This window comes from Ornithorhynchus anatinus, chromosome X1, assembly GCF_004115215.2.
Source record: "Ornithorhynchus anatinus isolate Pmale09 chromosome X1, mOrnAna1.pri.v4, whole genome shotgun sequence".
NCBI lineage: Eukaryota > Metazoa > Chordata > Mammalia > Monotremata > Ornithorhynchidae > Ornithorhynchus > Ornithorhynchus anatinus.
The window spans coordinates 78,757,220-78,779,116 of NC_041749.1; the positions used below are offsets into that span (position 1 = coordinate 78,757,220).

Consider the following 21,897-nt stretch of genomic DNA (forward strand, 5'->3'; position numbering starts at 1 on the left):
CATCATATGGAAGCCTGTTGGATCTCCTGAACCTAGATCGTTTCTTTTCTTGTTGTGTAAACCCTGATCTGTCCCTTTTGCTTCACTCCTCTAATGCCAAGCTACTTATGGGGCCTCTCTCTCATCTCTCTCATCCCCTAGCGCTCAGTCTTTCTCCTGCCAGGAATTCATATCTGACAGACCACCACTCTCCCCATCTTCAAAGCCCTACAAAAATCACATCTCCTCCAGGAAGCATTACTTGACTAGCCTCTTGTCTCCTCACCCTATTAATCCTCTCTGCTGTGTTGCCTATGTGCTTGGGTCCGAATCCTCGAAGCACTTTGCTACTCACCTCACCCCCTCAGCATTTGTGTTCATCTCCTTATACTTTGCAACTTCCCCCATCTGTAATGTATTTCAATATCTGTGTCCCCCACTAGGTTTTAAGCCCCTTGAGGGCAGGGATCATGTTTACCAACTCTATTGTATTTTACTCTCCTAAGATCTTAGTACAGTGCTCTGTGCTCAATAAATACCACTGACTGATTATTTCAAAGCCATTGCATTCCCCTCCTGGATCCCTGTTAACACAGGTGCCATGTCCGACTCGGCCTGGGTGTGTTAAAAATTTAACCATTCCCATCCCCCCATCTGCCCTCCCCCACCCCTGCCCCATCTGCTGTTGTACCTACATTGCCAAGCCGCCACCCTTTGAATGTTGTACCCTGATGTGGTTTACCTTGTGTACCATCTCAACCTCTCCCTCTGTTCCCCTCACCACCCTCTCTCTTTTCCCTCAACTTTCTCTCTCCCCCAGCAAAATCCACCCCCTTCTCTGGGATCATTAATCAATCACTGGTATTTATTAGGAGTTTACTGTGTGCAGAACACTGTACTAAGTACTTGAAAGAGTACAGTATAGCAGAGTTGGTAGACATCTTCCCTGCCTATAGGGAGTATACAGTACAAAGACAGCACTTCTCGAAACAGCTTAATTTCAGGAACATCAAGGAAGACTTTTGTATTTTCTCTACCAAAAACTTAAATGATTTGTCCATTCTATGTCATGGGGCCAAAGATATTTCCATCTGATGCTTTGGGAAGTAACTGACATTTAGACTGTAAGACCACAAGGCTGAAGCTGACTGTTTGCATGTTCTGTTCATATATTTTTTGGTTCTCATCCAGGGCTGTTGATTTATGTCCCAAAGGTCAGGGAGTCAGGAAATCTAGGTTCTAGTCCCAGCTCTGCCACTAGTCTGCTCTGTGACCTTGGGAAAATCACTTAACCTCTCGGCATCTCAGTTTCCTCATCTGTAAAGTTAGGGAAAGATATTTACTCTCCAAACCTGTTAAATTGTAAGCCTCATGTGGGACAGGGCAGATCCTGTTTGATCTGATTATCTTGTCTCTACTCCAGGGCTTAGAACCAGGGTTGGCACACATTTGGTGCTTAATAAATGCCATTGGAATATGAAGCAGGGGTCAGAAATCAGCTTCCGTGAAGGACGGTGCTCACAACATCTGGGAACTGAACAGCCCTGGAGACCAGAATATCAGAACATTTCTTCCCCTGCTAAGCTGGCTGGGATCCCATTTGTATCAAGAGCACAAGTGGCAGAGCATGACTGAGTGGAAAAAGCACAGGCTTGGGAGTCAGATGGCGTGGGTTCTAATCCTGGATCTGCCACTTGTCTGCTGTGTGACCTTGGGCAAGTCACTTAACTTCTGTGCGCCTCAGTTACCTCATCTGGAAAATGGGGATTAAGATTGTGAGCCCTACATGGGATAAACTGATTACCTTGTATCTACCCTAGGGCTTAGAACAGTGCTTGGCCCATAGTAAGGGCTTAACAAATGCCATAATTATTATTATTATTTTTTATTCTGGGTAAAGGTTCAGACATCTGTTTCTGGGTGACTTTCTCCTCCTAGGTCTGCAAAGCGGGATATTAGGGGCATGCATGGATGTGTGAAATTCCTTTGAGTAATTATAAATCAGCTTTGCAAACACCCCTCACCCACTCCACTCTGCTGGGTGAGTTAAGAAGGCTGCTTTAAACCAGTTTGCTACCTATGAACGCCCCTGGGACTGAAATCTTGATAATAACAATAATGATGGCATTTTTTAAGTGTGTAATATGTACCAACTACTGGGGTAAATAAAAGATAATCAGATCAGACACAGACCTGTCCCATAAGGGACTCTCCATCTAAGTGGGAGGAATAACGGGTATTTTATCCCCATTTTACAGATGAGGAACCGAGGCCCAGAGAAGTAACTTGCCCACAGTCACACAGCAGGCAAAGATACAGACAGGACTAGAGCCCAGGTCTCCTGACTCCCAGTTTCATGCTTTTTCCACCAGGCCACAGTTGTAGAACTCAAGGTTATCTTAAAATGTCATGACCATGACTCCTTTTCCATGGAGAAAAAGCAGTAACTTTAAAATATTGTCACTTAGTTTCATATTGAGAATTTAGACTTAATTCCCTAGGAATAGAGCATCTGCTCCAAGAAAGCAGAGCTGGTCCCACTGATTTACTTGCTGCCTGGAAAAGCGGGTCCTGAGCTTTAGTGAGTAGTTTCCTAATATTGTGTAAACTTGGCAGAGAATAGACATATTCAAAAAAACAGAGGTTGCTTGTGAAGTTTGATCTGATAGTGTTCATAGCTGCGGTGAAGGAAAAAATAAAGCAAGAGATAAAATGAGCAATTTCTTTAATGCTGAGTGAACTTTCATCTCTCTCCCCGCTTTCAACAGTCACAGGAAGTGTTTTTTGTTTGGTTTTTTTTTAGCGTGATGTATTTACTTGTTCCCTCTATTTTCATCAGAAGGTTTCCTGATATCCATCCTTCCAACTACAAACAAGGCTTTTTTCAGGTCTGCCTTTATCTATGCAGAAATGAGGCATGACTCTTCTAGGGGACTGAACTCTATTCATGGAATGTGCACCAAGACTAGACGGATGTTGTAGAGACTCTTCCTGCCAAAGCTGAAGTTTGTGATTTAATTAACAGCACAGGAGAAAATGCTGCTCTACTGACTCGAGTGAATTAGCTTGCTTAAGAGAGGAAGGAGATGGAGAATGACCCTGTTCTGGGTGCTGGGATATTAAGCCTTCACACCTTTAGGTGAAGGACTCACAGTTAAAAGAGCATTTGCTAATTGCTTGCTGTTTTCATGGAGGTTTTCTATTAAAATCTCACTTGCCAGCATTTTCCCCCTTTAAAAGTCAGAAAATAATTAATCTGATATAAGTGAGTCCCTTTAGAGGCTCAGTCCCTCATGTGGCAATTGCTAACTATGTTAGGAAGAGCTTCTTCATGCCCGATCTGATTTCCAGAGAACCCCAGTTGGGGAAACACCTAAAAGCAGTGGGGAACAATGCTAGTCTCATAAACCTTGCCCCACTGCTTGCTTAGCCAATCACTGAGGGCAAAGATCATGTCTAGTTACTGCATTGTACCCTCCCTAGTGCTTAGTACAGTGGTCTTTACACAGTAAGTGCTCAATAAGTACCATTGATTGATCAAGAATGTATGCTTTAATATCACAACTGAATCAAGGTAACAAATCGTGTGCACTACTCAAAGAATGAGGGCAGAAAAAGGGAGAAATCTTTACCTTAGACCAGTGCTTCCCAGCTCCTGAAAAGCCTCCGTTTCCAAGCCTGTATTTCTCTTCACATCGACGTTGGGGGTGAGGTCTCTTTTATTAACTGGTTAAAAAAAGAGAATATTCTGAACTAATGAATAAGGATTAGAAGAATTCTCAAATGTGGCAGAGCAAGGTAAGCCAATGCTATGGTAACATTGCCCTCTATCTTTTAAAAAAGATACCTGGCTTTTCCTTAGTTCAAAACTCATTTTTCGAACTCAAAAAACATATCTCCAGAGGCCATGATTTATCCCTGATAGACTGCTGGGGCCGGGGGCGGGGGGAGGAGGGGGGTGGAGGTGGAGGTTACCAGTTGGACAGTCCTACCATAGCTGGGATAGGACTCCTCCCTCCAGTCAAATTCAGGACCTATAGTTCTTAAAATACTCAGAAGGCATGATTGGGCCTTTGAAGTCTCCCTCCTCCCTGAAAAGAGCTCCATTCTACATAGATGCTACAACTTTTGCTCAGGGAAAAAACAGTAGTTAGCAAACCGCATAGGGAAGGGTGACAATTGCTTGATTGATATTTAACCCGGTTTAGTGAAGGAACTGAACAATAAGTAGTCAGGTGTATGAAGATTGTGGGCTGGGAACGTGTCTACCAACTCTCTTATGTTGTATTCTCTTGAGCGTTTAGTTCAGTGCTCAGCACACAGTAAACATTCATAGATGTGATTGATTTTGAAGGTATATGTAGTAGTCAGGTATTCCCAGGCACAGATTCTCTCAAAGGTTTTTCATGAGCCTTGTTTGACTCCATTTGTAAAACAGGGATGACTCTAACTGCATCAGTGGAGTCAAACAGATGTACCTAACTTAGGTACAGAGGGAAGTGATGTCAGATGCTATTTTTTTAAGTCATCCTTGATGATTTTACCTGTAGCTACCTAGCTTTACCTTGGCTAGGCTTATGTGATCTGATGCTGCAGGGAAGCAAGTCCTACGTTGGTAAACTTTCATATCCAAAGTGAGAATGAACATGCCTTGCATTTCCAACTGTGCCAAGTAAAATAGAGTTGTACTTGTTAAGGGACACATCACCATCTAATTAAGTGGATGGTGTCTAGATGCTGGGCACTTTCCCAGTCTGGATTCTGGATGGGGGTTATTTTAAAGCATACTCACAGACAGTTTAGCCCCAGAGTTTCTACTCTGCCTTGCATTCATCAAGGCTGCAGATCTGCACAGCCTGTCACTGGTCAGAGATTGTTTAGTAAACCATTTTAATGTCTGCGGCCACCACATTCCAGAGGTACAGAGAGCTTCCTTTACGTATTCGGATGCTGGGGGTTGTAAGTGTGCGTGTTTCACTTTCATATAGTTCTGCACCATAGCATTGGCTGCCCACCATGGAAGCAGACAGGGCTTGGGAGATGACTTTCTCTAGGTTTTATGTCTGTCCTGTGAGAGTGTATCCAGGTCTACCTTCTCCCAGAGTACCCTAAAAGAGGGCAACTTTTTCTCTTTGGAAAATAGCTTGGGGGGAATTTGGTGGAGGAAGGGTTCTGCAACTGTATTGCTGGTGGCAGAGTTTTACTTTTAACCTCCAACCCTGGGGATTTCCCTGTAATTGGGACACACCACAGACTGTAATGGAGGTCAAGGAAAAACTGAAGCAGGAGCCTTCTGTTCAATAAGCATAGGAGCTTGAGCTCCCTGGATTCTCTCCTCCCTCATCTCCCCCCACAATCCTCAGATCCCTCCCCCTCTCCCCCACCTCTCCGTGACACCTTTCCTCCTGTCCAAAGGTATTGGAGATAAATGATTTGAACGGAGTAGTAGAAATAGTAATGTGAAATGGATCATAAAACTTAACAGCACTCTGACACCCACTGTAAAAGCCACGGTGTAGAATTTTAATCGTCAATAAGGCGTTTTGCCAGCTCTTCCTCTGCCTTCCTCTCCCTACCTGGGGGTTTCCCTGAAGGCTTGGTTCTGGGTCCCCTTCTTTTCTCAATCTACACCCACTCCTGTGGGGATCATGGCTTGATCTTCCACCTCTAGACAGATGACCTCCATATCTAGCTCACTAGCCACAACCCCTCTTCTCTGCAGTCTCATATGTCCTCCTGCCTCCAGGACATCTCTACACGGATATCCCACCAACAACTCAAGCTCAATATATCTATAACTGAACGATTCATCTTCCCTCACAAATCCTCTCTCCCTCCTAACTTTCCCATCCCTGTTGACAACACCACCGTCCTCCCCCATCACTCAAGCCTATAATCTCGGCATTTTCCTTGGCTCTTCTCTCTCTCAACCCCCATATTCAGTCAGTCACCAAATCCTTCACAGCATTTCCAAAATCTGTCCCTTCCTCTGCATCCAAACTGCCATCACTCTGGTCCAGCTTGTCATATCTCACCTTGACTTCTGCAGCAGCCTCCTCATAGACTTCCCCGCTTCCAGTCTCTTCCCCTCTCCAGTCCATACTTTATTTTGCCACCTGAACCAATTTTCTAAAACATTGTTTTACACACATCTCCCCTCTCCTCAGTCTCCAACCATTGCCCATTGCGCTCTGCATCTAGCAGAAACTCCTGACCATTGGCTTTGAGGCACTCGATCAGTTCCCAGGCTCTCTCCTACCCCCTACTTATCCACACTCCATTCCCACTACACCCCAGTTTGCACTCTGCTCCTCTCAAGTCAACTTATTCACGATGCCTTGTTCTAGTCTCTCCTGCCATCGGCCTTTTGCTCATGCCTTTCCTCCCTCCTGCCTTGAACTCCCTCTGGCAGATCACTGCTCTCCCCATCTTCAAGGTCCTTCTGAAATCACATCTCCTCTAGGAGGCCTTCCCTGATTAATCTTTCATCTCCCCACCCTATTCTCCCCTCTATTGTCGCTTTAACATCTCCTCAGTATCTGGATACTCATTTCTCCTCCCTCCCCGCTTACCTTTAAACTCTGTTACTTCCCCCACTTGTAATATATCTTAGTGTCTGTCCCCCTTGCTAGATTGAGGGTGGGGATCATCTACTAACTCAGTTGTACTCTCCCAAGGATTTAGTAGAGTGCTCGACACATGGTAAGTATTCAATAAATACCGTTGATTGGATTTTTTCCCCACTGTCTCAGGATAGTGGAACTTGGGAGGAGATCTCACTGAACATTGAATTAAGCACTTGGTAGAGTACAATAGTTGGTAAACGTGATGCCTGCTTTCGAAGGAGCTTGCAGAATAGCGGAGAGCTCAGAGATGTCCCCATGCTGTGTTTGGTGCCATCCCTCTTGGTTTTTCAGTGATCTGATTATCCAGTTTGTGTGGGACTCCCCCTCCCCGCCCCCCAAACACACACACACTGCTTGAGAGTGGCCAAGGCATACGCATGAAATGATTAGAGGGGTCCAGCAGGGTCAGGCAGAAGTAGGACCAAAGCGAAGGGTTGAGGAGGGTGGGGTAGGCAAACTGTGGCGCTTTAGGCCCCTCAACCTCACCAGAAAAGCTTCAGACTACAGAAATCTCTCTGCGGTGGGCACGCCTCACCTCGCCTTCTGTACCACTTGGTCTGGGGACATTTTATCGGGAATAAGGGGTGGAAGCGTCTTCCTTACTCCTCCTCCTCCATCCCCAATCCCCAGGCCGTTTCGCCCTGTAGATGGAAGCTCAGGTGAGGCAGTGCCTCTCCCTCCTGCTTCCCTGCCACCCAAGCGCTGACGGAATAAGTCCCCTCTAGGAGTAGTTCTCCCATCCGGGACCGTTGGGGTCAGTGCCTGACTCTTTCCGAGGTGGGAACAGGCTTCAGCTACCTCTTTCGACCGGACCTCTTCACTCTCCCTCACTCAGTCTCTGGATCCTGTCACCCTGTGACCGGGCCCGGGCGCTGTCCGAAAGCTGAAAGTCACTTCTTGGGGCACACCTTGGACCCAGTTCCCGAGGAGGGGAAACTACCCCCGCGCCCCCGCCCCCAACACACACAGACACACACACACACACACACACACACACACACAGACGCCCGCGCATTCTTGGGCTCCTAGTTAGCCGTCACCTCTCTCCTGTAGGCAGGCTCCCGCCCCCGCCCCCCTCCCAATTTCTGCCGTCCTTAGGGAAGAAGACTGTTCATCCCCTAGCCCCTACCCTCTTTCCTATTCAGCAACGGCGCTCCTAATCCTAATGCCGTTCCGCCCGAGTCGGGGGGCGGGGGGGAGGGGAGGGACGAAAGGGGCGGCGTGGGGAGGGGAGCGGAGCAACCGCTCGTGGCAATGGCGTAGCCCTAGCTGGCCCTACCTCCCTGCGCGGAGCCGAGCCCCGTCCCTCGTGCCCAGCCGGCCCCCGCGGGGGGCAGGAGGGAGGGACGCCCCGCGCGCGCGCCCGTGCCCACATATACACACATTTACCCACGCGCACAGGCTGCAGCGGGCACTTTCCCAAACTCCGCTCCGCTCCCGGTGGAGGCGGCGGCTGTGGCAGAGTCAGGGGAAGCGGCACGCTGGGGTCCGAGCCCGAAGACCAAGCCCCGCCGCTCCTCCCTAGCTCTCCGCCGCCCCCTATGTGCTGCTCGCTCGTAACGGGCTCCGGCTGCGCCCCGCCGCTGCCTGCGGCGGCAGCGCTTTCCAGGGAGCATCCGCAAGCGAGGCGCTAACAGTCTTTCCGGGAGGAAGGGAGGGAAGGAAGGATAAAAAAAAAAACCCAAGGATCGGAGGGAGGGAAAAAGGAAGGAAGAAAGAAAGAAAAAAGAGGGTAGAAGGGAGGAGAAGAAAGAGCGGGAGGACGTGTGAAAGCAACAGCGGGTGGGTCCGAGCTGCGCCCGGGGTCCCCCAGGCAGCTCCGTGCCGCCGGACTCCTCCCCAGTGCCGCGGCGGCGGCGGCAGCAGCGGAAGCAGCAGCAACTTGTCTCCTGCCTGGATCGAGGGACCCGAGAGCAGCACCGAGCAATGGCGGCCCGGAGCAGGAGACCGAACGGGAACCGGAGCCGAAGCCCCCTGCCGCCGCCGCCGCCGCCGCCCTTGCGCGCTCTAGCTTGAGGGGACCCTGCAGGGTGGGGAGAGGGGGGCTCAGGTGGGGCTGTAAAGGCGGGAGGGGCGTGCGGGGCGTCTTCGGCTCAGCTCTACTCACCTCCCACCCTCTCTTCGCGGTCCCCATAGCAAGTTCCTCCCGGTGCGCTCCCCGGCCCCGACCGGTCCTGCCCACGCTCCCCACCACCAACCCTCAGCAGGGCAGTGCTTTCCAGAGGGGTGGGGCGGCCAGGACATGGAGAGCCCGGCGGAGAATCCGAGCAAGGCGACGGAGTACCTGAAGGAGCTGAATCGGATCATCGAGGCGCAGCAGGAGCTGCTGGAGCGCCAGCGGCGGCGGATCGACGAGCTGGAGCAGCAAGTGACGAGGCTGTACCGGGAGAACGCCTGCCTGCAGGACGAGCACCAGCGGCACCTGGCCTCCTGCCGTCTGCCCGGAGCCCCTTCCGCCCACCCGCCCGCGCCGCCTCTGGGGGCCATCCCGGAGCACGCCCGGCACCAAAAGTAAGCGGGATGGGAAGGGTCGGCACCGCTGGGGCAGGAGGGAGAGCGTCTAAACCGGTGGGATGGAAGGGGCGCCTAAGTAGGGCTCCGGGACACCCCTCCCTCCCCCCACCCGCACCGAATCTCCCCGCGCGCCCCCAGAATTGGCGCCCACAAAGTTTAGTGATGTTGTTTCTCTGTACTTGAGGAGGGGAGCGGCGATGACTTTGCGGGAACAGGTGGGGGCGGGAGGGGGGATGGGGGAGAGCGGATTAGGGCTCCAGGGCGATGTAAAGAAGCCTCACTGGCGAGGGGAAGCTCTGCGTGCCTCGGCGCCGTGGCTCCACGGGGCAAGCGGGGACGGGGATAGCGCCGGTTGAGCCACAGGAAGGAGATCGGGGCGGGGTGGGGGTGGGGAGCAACGGGGGTGTTGGCTCTCACTCCCCAAGGGTTTGGGTTTTCTTCCTTTTTCTGCCCAGAGACCCCCAATTCCCCTTCTCTCTGGGGCTCTCCAAGGCGGCCCGAAGAGAAGGGTTTTCTGGGAAGTGGGCGGAGAGCCCGGGTCGACCCCCATCCCAGTAACAGCCCCGCGCGGGTTGGTTCAGCCTCGAAGGGCCCTAGGGGAGGGGTCGAGTGAACAGCTTCCCCGTTTCCTAAATCCCCGACTCGGATTAAGCGCTTCTTGGAGGGGAAGGAAGGGGTATCGGATCCGTCTCCCCAGGCTTTCCCTTTTGGGTCCCTCTACTCTGGCCAGCGGCTCCCTCCCAGAGCGGTTGAGCACTCTCTTCCCACATCCCCGTACCGCCCCCCTGTTCTCGACCCAGCGGGTTTTTTTTTTAAGATCGCGATTGAGGACGGCTCGGTTGGCGAATCTGACTGGGCGCCCTGACCAAGTGAGCCCACGAGGCGCTGCCCGCCCCCCTTTCCGGACAAGGACCGTCCTACTCAATTCCCTCCACCCCCGATTCTTCCTCTTTTCTTCCTTCCTCTTGCCTCTCCCCAGCCGCCGTGGGGAGTAAACGGCCCATTTTCCGTACTCGGGTTAAAGCGGAAGGAACGCCCTAATTAGCGGCACTCCGCGGGGCCAGGGGTGAGGACGGAATCCCGTCCTGTCCTGCGCCCCTTCTCCCCCAGACCCAGCCCCACCCCCAGGCTACTGTTCCTTACCACCCGGCTCACCTCCCGCGGGGTTTCCGCCCTTTGGTTTCCACTCGGGAATGCACCCCCTATCTCCCCGGCGCTCCCGGGAGGGGTCGGAGGTAGGCGGCGGCTTGCTCGCCAAACTCCGGGCCGGGACTGCGCGGGGTTGGGGGGGTGGTGGAAAGGGGCCTTTCCTCCTCTACCTCCCCCAATCACGGGGGAAGGAAAGGAAAGACGGGCGGACGGGGAGTAGACGGGAGGAAGACTGGAAGATAGGACGGTTCCCACCCCCGGATAGCCCCGGCTCGTTAGGACAAGACCCGTTATGTAGCGGAGGGGCCCCCGAGTGGCGATGAGTGCCCTCTCTTAGGACTGGAAAAGGACGGGCCCCGAGAATCCTTCCTTCTTTCCTCCGTTCTCTCCTCTCGTCCCCTTCTCTCCCTCGCCCCGCGGCATTAAATCCCTGGAACTAGTTTGGGTCAGGATTACAGGAGGCTCTTTCTAGGGGCAGCACTCTTTTGCACCCTCCCTAGCGCCTCGGTCGGATCCGGCCCCTGCCAGCCGCGTAACTGCCGCCGTTCCCTGCCCGCTGTTCAACGACTGTGGGTGCTGAAAGAGGGGCCGGTCTCTTCCCCCAGCCGCGGAGCTCGACTTCCCGACAGCTCTGGGTTCCACCTCCCTGGAACCTGATTTACTGCCGGGCTGGGGCCTGGGGTCCTGGGAGTCAGGAGTGGGGAGGAGGGGAAACAGGACGGAATAAGTCCAAAGCCTGCTACTTCTCTGGTTCTGGGTTGGATCCTTGGTGCCTTGACCCTCGACAGGTCCTTTTCTCTCCCCGGGCCTCAGTTTCCCCTTCCTTTCAACGGACAAAGCAACAGGAGAGTAGTTGGTGGCACACATGCTGGAGACCCTCTTAGAGAGAAGGCTCCAAGATCTCAGGAGCCGGGGCCAAATTCACCAGGAGAGAAACTCAAAGCGGATGAATAGATGGCTCAACAGTCCAACTGGCACTCCTCGAATAGAAGAAGTTAGACCCTGGGAGTACATAAGTTGCTTGAGGAGCCTCATTAACTCCCAGTGTTTATCACCAAAGATTAGCCTATACTCTGGGAGAACCTGGATCCTTTGGGTTTCATTCTTAGGTCCATCTTTGGCCCCTCTAGAAGACACTTCCGCTGTCCTTTAAAACGCATATTGGGGCTGGGGCGGGGCGGGGGGGGGGGATCTCGACTCTGGAATCCCGTGACTGGGAGGGAGAGAAGAATTTGCACTTTGGAGGGACATCTCTCTTTCCAGTTCTTCACCCACCCCAACAGGTCCCAAATTCAACAGGTGATATTCCCCTTTACGGAACATAACAGAAAGCCAGCCCCATGGTGTAAGAAAGAGGGGATGAATAGTCTCTCTGCACATGAGGAGGAGAGGAACCACATTATGGGGTGCCTGGTGTAGTTAAAGCCCCGGTTGCTTCCAGACCCTATTATTCTGGTGGTTTCCGTGATGAAGGAATTGATGCTGGAAGGAGGACTGCTATGCGGGAGCAACAAATTAGAATATCCCTAACCCAGGCTCCACCAAGAGGGAAGTCAAACACAGATCTGTTGCCAAACTGAAAGAGCAGCTGATATCTCTGGGGGAGGTGCCCTTTCTGGGTACCTGAGGGATTTTCCCCTCTGTTCACTGACTCTTCCAACAGCTCCTCCGGGGTCTTTGTAGTCTAATTTCTCTCCCAAACATTTGGAGGGATTATTGAATGTCTCAGTGTGACCGTGACAAGAGTTTCCTTCGCCTATTGCAGGTGTAAAGAAAAGATTTTGATTTGTAGAATCGAATCCCCATGAGTCAAGAGCTTGCACGGGAAACAAAATGCGAATTAACGGGCAAAAACACTGTTGTTTTTCACAGGAAACAGTAGCACATACTAATTAGCAATTACCTCATCAACAGTAAGCCCAAGCACGGGGGCTGCTTTGTTTCTTTAAAACCACCCTCCTTACCCGATGGCAAAATTGACTGGGACAAAGGGGGGGATAGTTCCCTTTAATTGTATGTATTTATTGAAACCAATAGTCCAAGGAATAGGGGCCCCCTACTTGTAATTTGGGGTTTTGAGGGATTTTGTTTTCTAAGGCGTAAAATGTGGAGGTGTATTTCGAAAACACCTTGGGAATATAGTGAGCCAGCCAGATGATGTGCTGCTTCATTTAGTTTAGAATCTGCCAATGACTATAAAATTAGCTTCAGAATAAACAAAATAGAGCCTCAAGAAACCGTGGTTTTGCCGTCCAGCTTTCTAGGTGGTGTAATGAACCAGTCTATTAACAATAAGAACCAGTATTCATGAAGATAAAAGAGCAGAAGTCTCATTTTCAATGGCTCCATTTCATTTAACATTCCACCAGGGAGGGGGAGGCTTCCAAAATGCACAAAGCTGAATCTCTGTCTTCAGGGAAACTTAAAATATTGGAATGGCTTAAACCTTTCTACATGTAGAAAATGGCAATTTAAGTCAATAACCTTGTCGTTATGCTCTCCTATCTGGAGCTTTTTGGTGTACGGCTAAGTCTAACTTTAAAATATATGGTATGGCAAATATTTTAATGCTGAAAAGCAGCATTGGCTAGTGAAAAGATCACAGGCTTGGGAGTCAGAGGACCTGGGTTCTAATCCCGGGTCTGCCACATGTCTGCTGGGTGACCTTGGGCAAGTCACTTCTCTGTGCCTCAGTTACCTCACCTATAAAATGGGGGTTAAGACTGTGAGCCCCACGTGGGGACATGACTGTGTCCAACCTGATTAGCTTGAATCTACCCCAGTGCTTAGTACAGTACCTGGCACATAAAAAAACAGTTAACAAATAGCATTTTTTTTAAAAAAAATGGCACAATTGCCAATAATTTTGCACCGTGTCCACCCACTGATTCTTGTCAATATGTTCTGGAACGTCAAAAGGTGTGGACTTATTTGTTCCTATTTTGAAAATTATCTTTCACTCTAATAGTTTAAAGTAACCAACCTTCATGCTGTCCACTTCTAAGTAGGCTGTGTGCTCTTGTTTTAGCAAAGAGTATTTACTGGATGTAAAGACGTCTTTGCTGATATTTTATAAGGTTCTTTGGGGAAAAGCTATGGTCATCATATCAGAATTGGCAACCCTTTAAGCTCACCTGTCTCTTGACATTACAATGATTTTGGTTACCTCCTGAGAATATTTCTCTGAATTATACGTAAGCTCCGGTTGTCCATTTTAATATGTCCTAGGCTTCTTTTATTTTTGCTTTTATGTCTACTTATATATCGGCACATTTGTGTTTGTTCTGTCTCCTTCCTTTAGGTTGTAAATTCCCTGAAGGTAAGGTCTGTCTTGTTCTTCCTCTGTAACTTTCCACATTGCTCTACACACAATAAGCTGTCAATGAATACTTATGATTGACTGCTAACTGCATTTGGCATCTCTATACAACTGCTATTGGACAATGAAAAGTTATGCTCACCTTAAAATCCTCAGTGCTTAACAAATCAGGAAATGTTTGTTTCCCACTCCTTATTTTATGGGCTTGGGTACATTTCCTAGAGAGAGTCTGGAATTATCCACTCAGAGGCAATGGTGTGGTCATTCTGTATCATCTCCATTTACTGAGTTTACTTCCTAACTTCATGCCTTTCCTATCGTATAGACACTTAGACAGCCAGACACATTCTTTAGACAAGGGGTCAGGGGTGGGGAGGGGAGCTCTTTATACTAACTCGATGCCCAAAAATCTTCCTTTTGTCTTCCTGTCAACTTAGTGGCCTCTAATAGCGGGTGGGTGAGGCATTCCCATCCCAGCAGGCATAAAGCAGGGATTTTCTCTCACAGCTTCAATAGAGAAGACTATCACCCACTTTTATTTTCCTAGATGGATGGGGAGATGGGACCAGAGAGGCATCATCTCTTCCTCCAGCATGAGCCTAGTAAAGATCGAATCTTGTTCACCTCCAATATTTTTACTGCCTAAGTAAATGAGTTCCCATCTCACCACTTTTGGGCATTACCACTGAATACCTTGAGAGTATTTTTCTTATAGAAGAGATATTGCTAACACACATTTTAAAGGGAATATGATCTGTTCAGTTCACTCATCTTTGGACACTACAAAGAGAGTGATTACTGAGCTTTGGGATAAGATTCCATAACTCTTAGGGTGGGTTCCCTCTCATTAGTCTGCACATGACTTTACAAGCTCTTAATAAGGAAGAAATATTTAGTACTTTGTTCTAGTAGATCAGCAAACATAACTAATTACTGGCCCAAGAAACTATAACTTGCGGGAAATCATGGGTAAATTTGAAAAAATCAGAGTTTTCCAAAGTGGATTCTATCAGAAAAGTAGTTTGAATTTACATATTTGATAACGACTGATAATCAGGTCACCTGAGTCCTAGAGCAATTTGCTTACTATAATGAGACAAAATAAGGATTTCAAGGATTCCATTGCAATTCCAAAGTCAAGACCAATTAAAAAAGAAACAGTGTATGAGTATGAATAGTAGCTGGACATTAACTCTCTCTCTCTTTCCCCCCCTTTTCCCCCCTCCCCCAAATCAAACACTTAACATAGCCTGGGTGGGGGGAGATAGGGTGAATATAGTAAATATTTCTCAAGAGGGTGGTGAAGAGGGGGAAGGATATGTCTTACTGCCAATAAGCCATGCACTTGAATTATTTTTCCAGTAATGGTCTCGATTTGCACCCATACTCATTCAGCTGGTACTGCTTGTGTCCAGTAGCAGGCATTGATGTGTGTCAATCAGTCGTATTTATTTGAGAGGTTAATGTATGCAGAGCACTGTAATAAGCTCTTGGGAGAGTACAATATAACAGAGTTGGTAGACATGTTTTGAGCTTTCAGTCTAGAGGATGACAGAGTGGCTTAGTAACTGTTAGTATGTATGTGGTTGGGGGGGCGGGAAGGTAGTCTTCATTTTCATGCAAAAATCCGGAGAAAAGTCAAAAGAAAAATAAAGACTAACAAACCAAAAAATATTTAGTTTTCTTTCATGCAGCTCAGACAGCTCATAGCCCCCACAAGAGCTTCTGGGCAGGGCAGATACAAATAAGGGTGATTGTTTCATAGAGCCAGTTCAGTGTCACTAAACAGTACCTTCTACACTGGGGAGATTTGGAAGGCCCAGTCACAGCAATTCTGTGACTGGGAAACCACCCAGTGACATCCAGCACTCGGATGAGAAAAGATATCTCCAAGACCAGGAAGATCCAGCATCCGTTCTCCATGAGCCTTCATTACAGTGTGCCGTGATGTCGATTCCATACCCAGCCAGTCAGCCCATGTGTGCCACCCTAACTCTCTGAGCAGTGACTCTTCCCTTGGTCATGCAGAAGTGGATGTGTTATTAAAGTAACATTTGTAGTTTAGTGAGCAAGTGGGACGTAAAAAGTTAAACACTTAAAAAGTTAAAAAAAACACACACATAGTGCTCTGCACTGTGTTCTCTATGAAGCCTGAAGCAAGAGAACCACATTTCCCAGAAAATCCCCTTTTTTGGGTCAGGCCAATGAAAGAACACAAAGAGAAATGTCTTAGTATACTTACTGTTCTTCTGGGAACAACAGAAGCGCTTTTCCACAGTGTGGGTAACCTCACCGAAGCATTTAACACCATTGGTACAGCTGGGCTCTGACAACTACTAAAAAAAAGTTTAGCTTTTGTGAGAAATTGATCAAAATCCAAAGATTACTCCACAGTGCTATGGCTGACTAAATCAGAATTGGAGGAGCTTTATCTAATCCTTTCTCCATCGTTGGAGTAAAACAGGGCTTCATACTATGTCCAGTCTTGTTCAAACTATTGTATATGACCACGCTTGAGGACACAACAAGGAATCTGGAATCTGGAGTCGGAACGTGATTCTGTTCCTCTGGCAAATTTTTTCAACTCAACAAGATGAGAGTATTATAGAAAGTCCTTGAATCATTTGCACAGGTGCTCCCCTATACTGCACATACCCAAGAAGACGTGCAGATAATTATGAACCACATCTCAGAATCAGTAAAGTCCTATGAACCAATGATTAATCAGAAGAAGACGGAGGTTACTTAAGCGCCTACACTCAGCAAGCCTTATATGCATTCAAGAATCTCCATCAGCAGGATGGAATTGAATGGTGACATTGGATTTTGCTAGTTGGGCAGCACTGTTTAATAACATAAGGATAGTCAAAGGGGAAGAAAATGGAAGACCATTAATAGTAACAGTATTTATTGAGTACTGTGTCCAGAGATCTGTACCAAATGCTGGGAAAGAAGATACAGGTGGGAATTAGACATGGTCCCGGTCCCTCAGGGGTGCTTATAGTATGACCGTTAGGAGACTGACAAAGTGTGGCACCAATATTCAGTTCAAATTGCAGGTCTATAAAGCAAGTGAAGCATATAGCCTTCTTAAAGAAGCAGTGTGGCCTAGTGGAAAGAGCACTGGCCTGGAGGTCAGAGGCCCTGGGTTCTAATCCCAACTCTGCCACTTGTCTGCTGGGTGACCTTGGGCAAATCACTTAACTTCTGTGTGCCTCAGTTTTCTCATTGTAAAATGGAGATTTAAAATCTACTCTCCCTCCCCCTTAGGCTGTGACCCCCAACTGGGATGGGATCTGTGATCAACTTGGTTATCTTGTGTCTGGCACAGGGTAAGCACTTCACAAATGCCATTATTATTTATGGCTGGAAATCTGACCTACCATAGGCACCATATCGAACTTGTGAAGCAGTTTCACTGACATCACCTATGCATAATTTTTAACATTGGGAAAAGTCTCACCAACAGGGAGTCCTGGAACCCACTAAGCACCACCATTGAAGACAAGCTCATCACAGCGCACCTTTATTGGGAAAGACCTAATAGAATGAACCACAGTAGATTACCAAACTGTTAAAATGGGATAACCGTAAACAGGGTAGACAGAGGAAATACTTTAAAGACACAGTGAAGCAAAACCAAAAATAATGTGGCACAGCAGTGGGCAGTTGGGAGCCAGCAGCAGAGGACAGATCAATCTGGTTTCCAGCAATTAGAAGTGGAGAGACTATCTTGGAGCAGAGGCTTCAGGAAGATTGTGAGCCCAAGGGGGGTGGGGGGGGGGGGGGAGTGAGGCGGGGGGGGGTGGGGGGGTGGGGGGAGTGAGGCGGGGGGGGGGGGGGGGGGCACACAAACAGGAAGTAACAATTTTTATATGTACATGATGTGAAAGAATTGTTAGTCACACATTCATCTTGTCAGGTACACTAGCACGTACTACTTTAAAAAAATCTCACTACCAGCAATAGCTTCTTGAAACCCCCAAATTTCAATAATATTTATTGAATGCTTATTCTGCGCAGAGCACCATATTAAGCACATTGGAGAGTACAATATAATTAGTAGTAACTGTTATCTATTTCCCTATATTTTATCTCTCTATATTAACCTGATATGGATGTGCCTTTCTTTTGTGCCTCTCTACCTACTTCTCAAGCATTGTTGGATAATTTAAGAGAACATAACATTTTAGGGAAGATCAAAATTGGTGACATTCATTGTTATCCAAATGTAGTTAATAAACAATTTCTGCTCTGATGATGTTGGAACATGAATTAGGTTGAAAATTACTAAACCTCCTACAAGAACATGGAAGAGGGGGCTATTTAAATTATCTTAATTTTTGGCAGTTTGACTCCAGTTATGTTTTGGAGTTTAGAATCTAAATAGCTCTCATCTTAGTCTTTAGATTACCGACAACCTTGTCGCGCAGAAGAGCCAAACAAAATGAGCAGTTGGTGTGCAGCATCAACCATATTATTTAAACACACATTAATGTAACTTACTTCATTAAGTTACATAATAAGAATTTAAAATGAGGTGAGAGAAAAAGGGGATGGGAGGAGGGAAAGGAGAGAAAAGTAAAGAGAGGCAGAGACAGAGAGAACCAATTTATTCCTAGTTGTTTTTATTTAGGGAGGGGGCTGCGCTTCAGTTTTCATGTTTACAGTTTTAAACAGACTTGTTAAAGCACTGTTATTTAGGTCTAATCTCTGTAAACTGGCTCCGCCACTTGTCTGCTGCCTGACCTTGGGTAAATCCCTTAACTTCTCTGTGCCTCAGTTACCTCAACTCTAAAATGGGGATGAAGACAGTGAGCCCCATGTGAGACATGGACTGTGACCAACCTGATTAGCTTGTAGCAGCGTGCCTCAGTGGCAAGAACCCGTGCTTGGGAGTCAGAGGTCATGGGTTCTAATCCCCGCTCCACCACTTATCAGCTGTGTGATCTTGGTCAAGTCACTCAACTGCTCTGTGCCTCAGTTACCTCATCTGTAAAATGGGGATTAAGACTGTGAGCCCCATGTGGAACAACCTGATTACCTTGTATCGTTCCCCCCGCCCCCCCCCCCCCCCCGTTCTTAGAACAGTACTTGGCACATAGTAAGCGCTTAACAAATGCCATCATCATCATCATTATTATTATTAACCAGCGCTTAGTACAATGCCGGGCACATAGTAAGCACTTAACAAATACCATTCAAAAAAAAAAAAAACATAAGACGTTTGCTTGGCTGGTTCTCCTAGTTACATGGGCTCGTTCTGAACTATTGGTTCTCCGGGGTCAGACATTTAGCTAGAAGGCAAGGGGTGTTGGGAGCCAAATCCCCAAATCACCTGGGGGTAGGGGAAAGGGGATGGAAATGAAGGATCACAAGACTCAGGCTGGGAGGGGTAGGTTTAGGGGGAGGGAAAGAACCTGAGGCTCTAAAACACTACAAAGCAGCTGTGCTTGTAAATAGGGCGGGAGGCAGGGGGTAGAGAGAAAACTGCTTTGAATTGACTGCCTGCAGTCGCTGCCGTTGCTGTTGGCTACTTGCCACGTCTGGCCCCTTGCCCCGTGGCTCCCCGCGGCAGCAGGAGCAGCAGCTGGAGCAACTTTAAGCAGCTCTCACTCACCCTCCTCCATCCTTCTCCGGGACTGCTCCGGACGAGGCCCTTGGGAAGGGGGCGCGCGAAACGCAACGTTCTCTACTTCAACGGTCTGCTCGGAAATCGCAATCAGTAATAAGATGACGGTATTTATTAAGCGCTTACGATGGGCCGAGCGCTGTTCTAAGTGCTGGGAGAGATACAAGACAATGAGGTGGGACAAGGCCCCCTGTCCCACATGAGGCTCACACAATCCCTATTTTACAGATGAGGTAACTGAGGCACAGAGAAGTTCAGTGACTTGCCCAAGGTCACACAGCAGACAAGTAGTGGAGCGGAATTAGAACTCACGACCTCCGACTCCCAAGCCCGTGCTCTTGCCGCTAGGTCATGCTGCTTGCATGTAGGCACGGGGACTACTCTTTACCCCTGACCTGGTGCTTGTGGGAAGTGAACGGTCCCCTCTCCTGGCCCGACTGGACACCGCTGTCGTTCCCCGGAGGAAGGAGGGAACTGGAGGGGGTGGGTGTTTTAATTTAGCATCAGGAAAGGGGTGGGGAGGGATGCTGGGGAGCAGGGTGGGGACAAAGGCAACTCCGGATTGCCCAAAAAGCTGTGTGTGTGCTTGTGTGTCCAGTGGCATAGCCCCCATGGCTTGAGTCCACATTATTATTATTATGGTGTTTATTAAGCGCTTACTATGTGCCTAGCGCTGTTCTAAGCGCTAGGGTAGATACAAGGTTATCAGGTTGTCCCACGTGGGGCTCACACGCCTAATCCCCCTTTTACAGATGAGGTAACTGAGGCACAGAGTGGCTTGCCCAAGGTCACACAGCTGATGTGGCAGAGCCGGGATCGGAACCTATGTCCTCTAACTCCTAAACCCGTCTTCTTTCCACTAAGCCACGTTGCTTCTCTAATCTATCTATTCCACATCTATCATGGCTCATGGTGGGCAGGGAATGTGCCTGTTACACTGTTGCGGTTCTACTCTCCCAAGTGCTCAGTACAGTGCTCTGCTCACAAGCACTCAATAAATACGATTGCTTGATTGAGAGACACACGGAGTTCTAAGAAGAGTCAGGTATGGCTTCAGAGCTATGAATTACCGATCCTTGCTCCACAGGAGTAGTGAATTTATGGCTAAATACTTCTGAGGCTTTGAAAAGTCTCTCAAATCTTGTGTCCGTTTTTCTCATTCTCCTCTTTAATAGTCTAACGTCCCAGGATTGGTATTTTTCCTGGTGCTTAGGTAGGATGTTAAATGGCAGATGGTGTGTGTGTGTAGGTTTAATCAGATGATATCTTCCTGGTTTATGTGCCAAGATGAGACTTGCAGTTGTCATTAGGGATGATGTCCCTTAGTTAGGAACGGGCTGAGGCTTGTTTTTGAAATCTTGAATTAGATGGACAAAATGCATTTGACTCCAAGGAATTGATCTGTAGGGAGCAACTCTTTTTAATAGCAGATGGTGAAGGAAATATGAAGATTGGAGAGTTTTTCTTTAAGCTTTCTTCTGGCATGTTGACAAGCAAAGTAAATTATTGTGTTTAAAACTGGATGATTTGAACTTTCCTTTATCAATCTGGAATCTAAAAAAATGATTAGCTGTACTGAATGTGAAATCAAATGAAGATCTATTTTTTCCAAAATCTTTAGTTGATTTACTCAGATTTAGAACCTCTTCCACACTGACAAAGATATTGATGTCAGTGAATTACAAAGCATACTTGAAGTATGTGCAATCATTTAAAAATGAAATATTTTAAGTCATCCCCTTTTGTCTGGTTTGTGGGTGACTGCATTGGATTGGCTTCTTTGGGTGGTTTGGAAAGCTTTTTAGATTAAATTGTTTTGACTGCTGATTTGGGTTTTTTTCAACTGATTTACTTGAAGTGCACCATTCTTAGCTTGTCATGGTAAGTGCTGTTCTTATAATTGCCACAGACTGGAATCTGACAAGGGAAGAGCATTAACTAAGAACAAGAAGGTTGTAGGGGAGTAGTCTTTTAAAAAGAAAAGTGGTTTAATTCAAAATACCAAAGGCAAGGCATAAACTGGTTCTCATATTTCATTAGGAGAAGCAGCGTGGCTCAGTGGAAAGAGCCTGGGCTTTGGAGTCAGAGGTCATGAGTTCGACTCTCGGCTCTGCCACTTGTCAGCTGTGTGACCTTGGGCAAGTCACTTAACTTCTCTGTGCCTCAGTTACCTCATCTGTAAAATGGCGATTAACTGTGAGCCTCACGTGGGACAACATGATTACCCTGTATCACCCCCAGCGCTTAGAACAGTGCTCTGCACATAGTAAGCGCTTAACAAATACCAACATTAACATTAATATTATTATTAACAGAATGAAAATACCTTCACCACATATGGCAGACATCTTCTCCTTTCTTTGAAATGCCCCTTTTCTGTCATTCCTTTTCTGTTCTCCTAATTCTAACTGCACTTCAGAGCAATACTATGCCTAGGTAGCAGTAAGAAGGGTAGTCACCATAAATCAGTCAATCAATAGTATTTACTGAGTACATAGTATGTCAACTATATGTTTAAGCCTGGGTGTGGAGACCTGAAAAATGAATGTAGGGGAGGGCTAAGAGAAACGGTCCTGCTTAGGCTTATGAATATCTAGACACATCTCTACCCATATAATTTTTATCTTTGATACTCTTTGCAGCCATGGGAGGGTGGGGGGCCTCTCCCTTTTGTAAAA

General features: G+C 47.8%; 1 protein-coding gene across 2 annotated transcripts in view; it reads left to right on the plus strand.

Moving 5' to 3' along the window:
- Positions 1 to 8,648: 8,648 nt before the first annotated feature.
- IQSEC1 (IQ motif and Sec7 domain ArfGEF 1) overlaps positions 8,649 to 21,897 on the plus strand; it is a 661,275-nt gene continuing 648,026 nt past the window's right edge. Inside the window, exon 1 of one of the 2 annotated variants that reach the window (XM_029050996.2) lies at positions 8,649 to 9,116. In XM_029050996.2, the coding sequence (XP_028906829.1) occupies positions 8,848 to 9,116 (269 nt within the window). In that variant the 5' untranslated portion in view covers positions 8,649 to 8,847. The remainder of the gene's footprint in view (positions 9,117 to 21,897) is intronic. The other variant, XM_029051004.2, reaches the window with a different exon arrangement.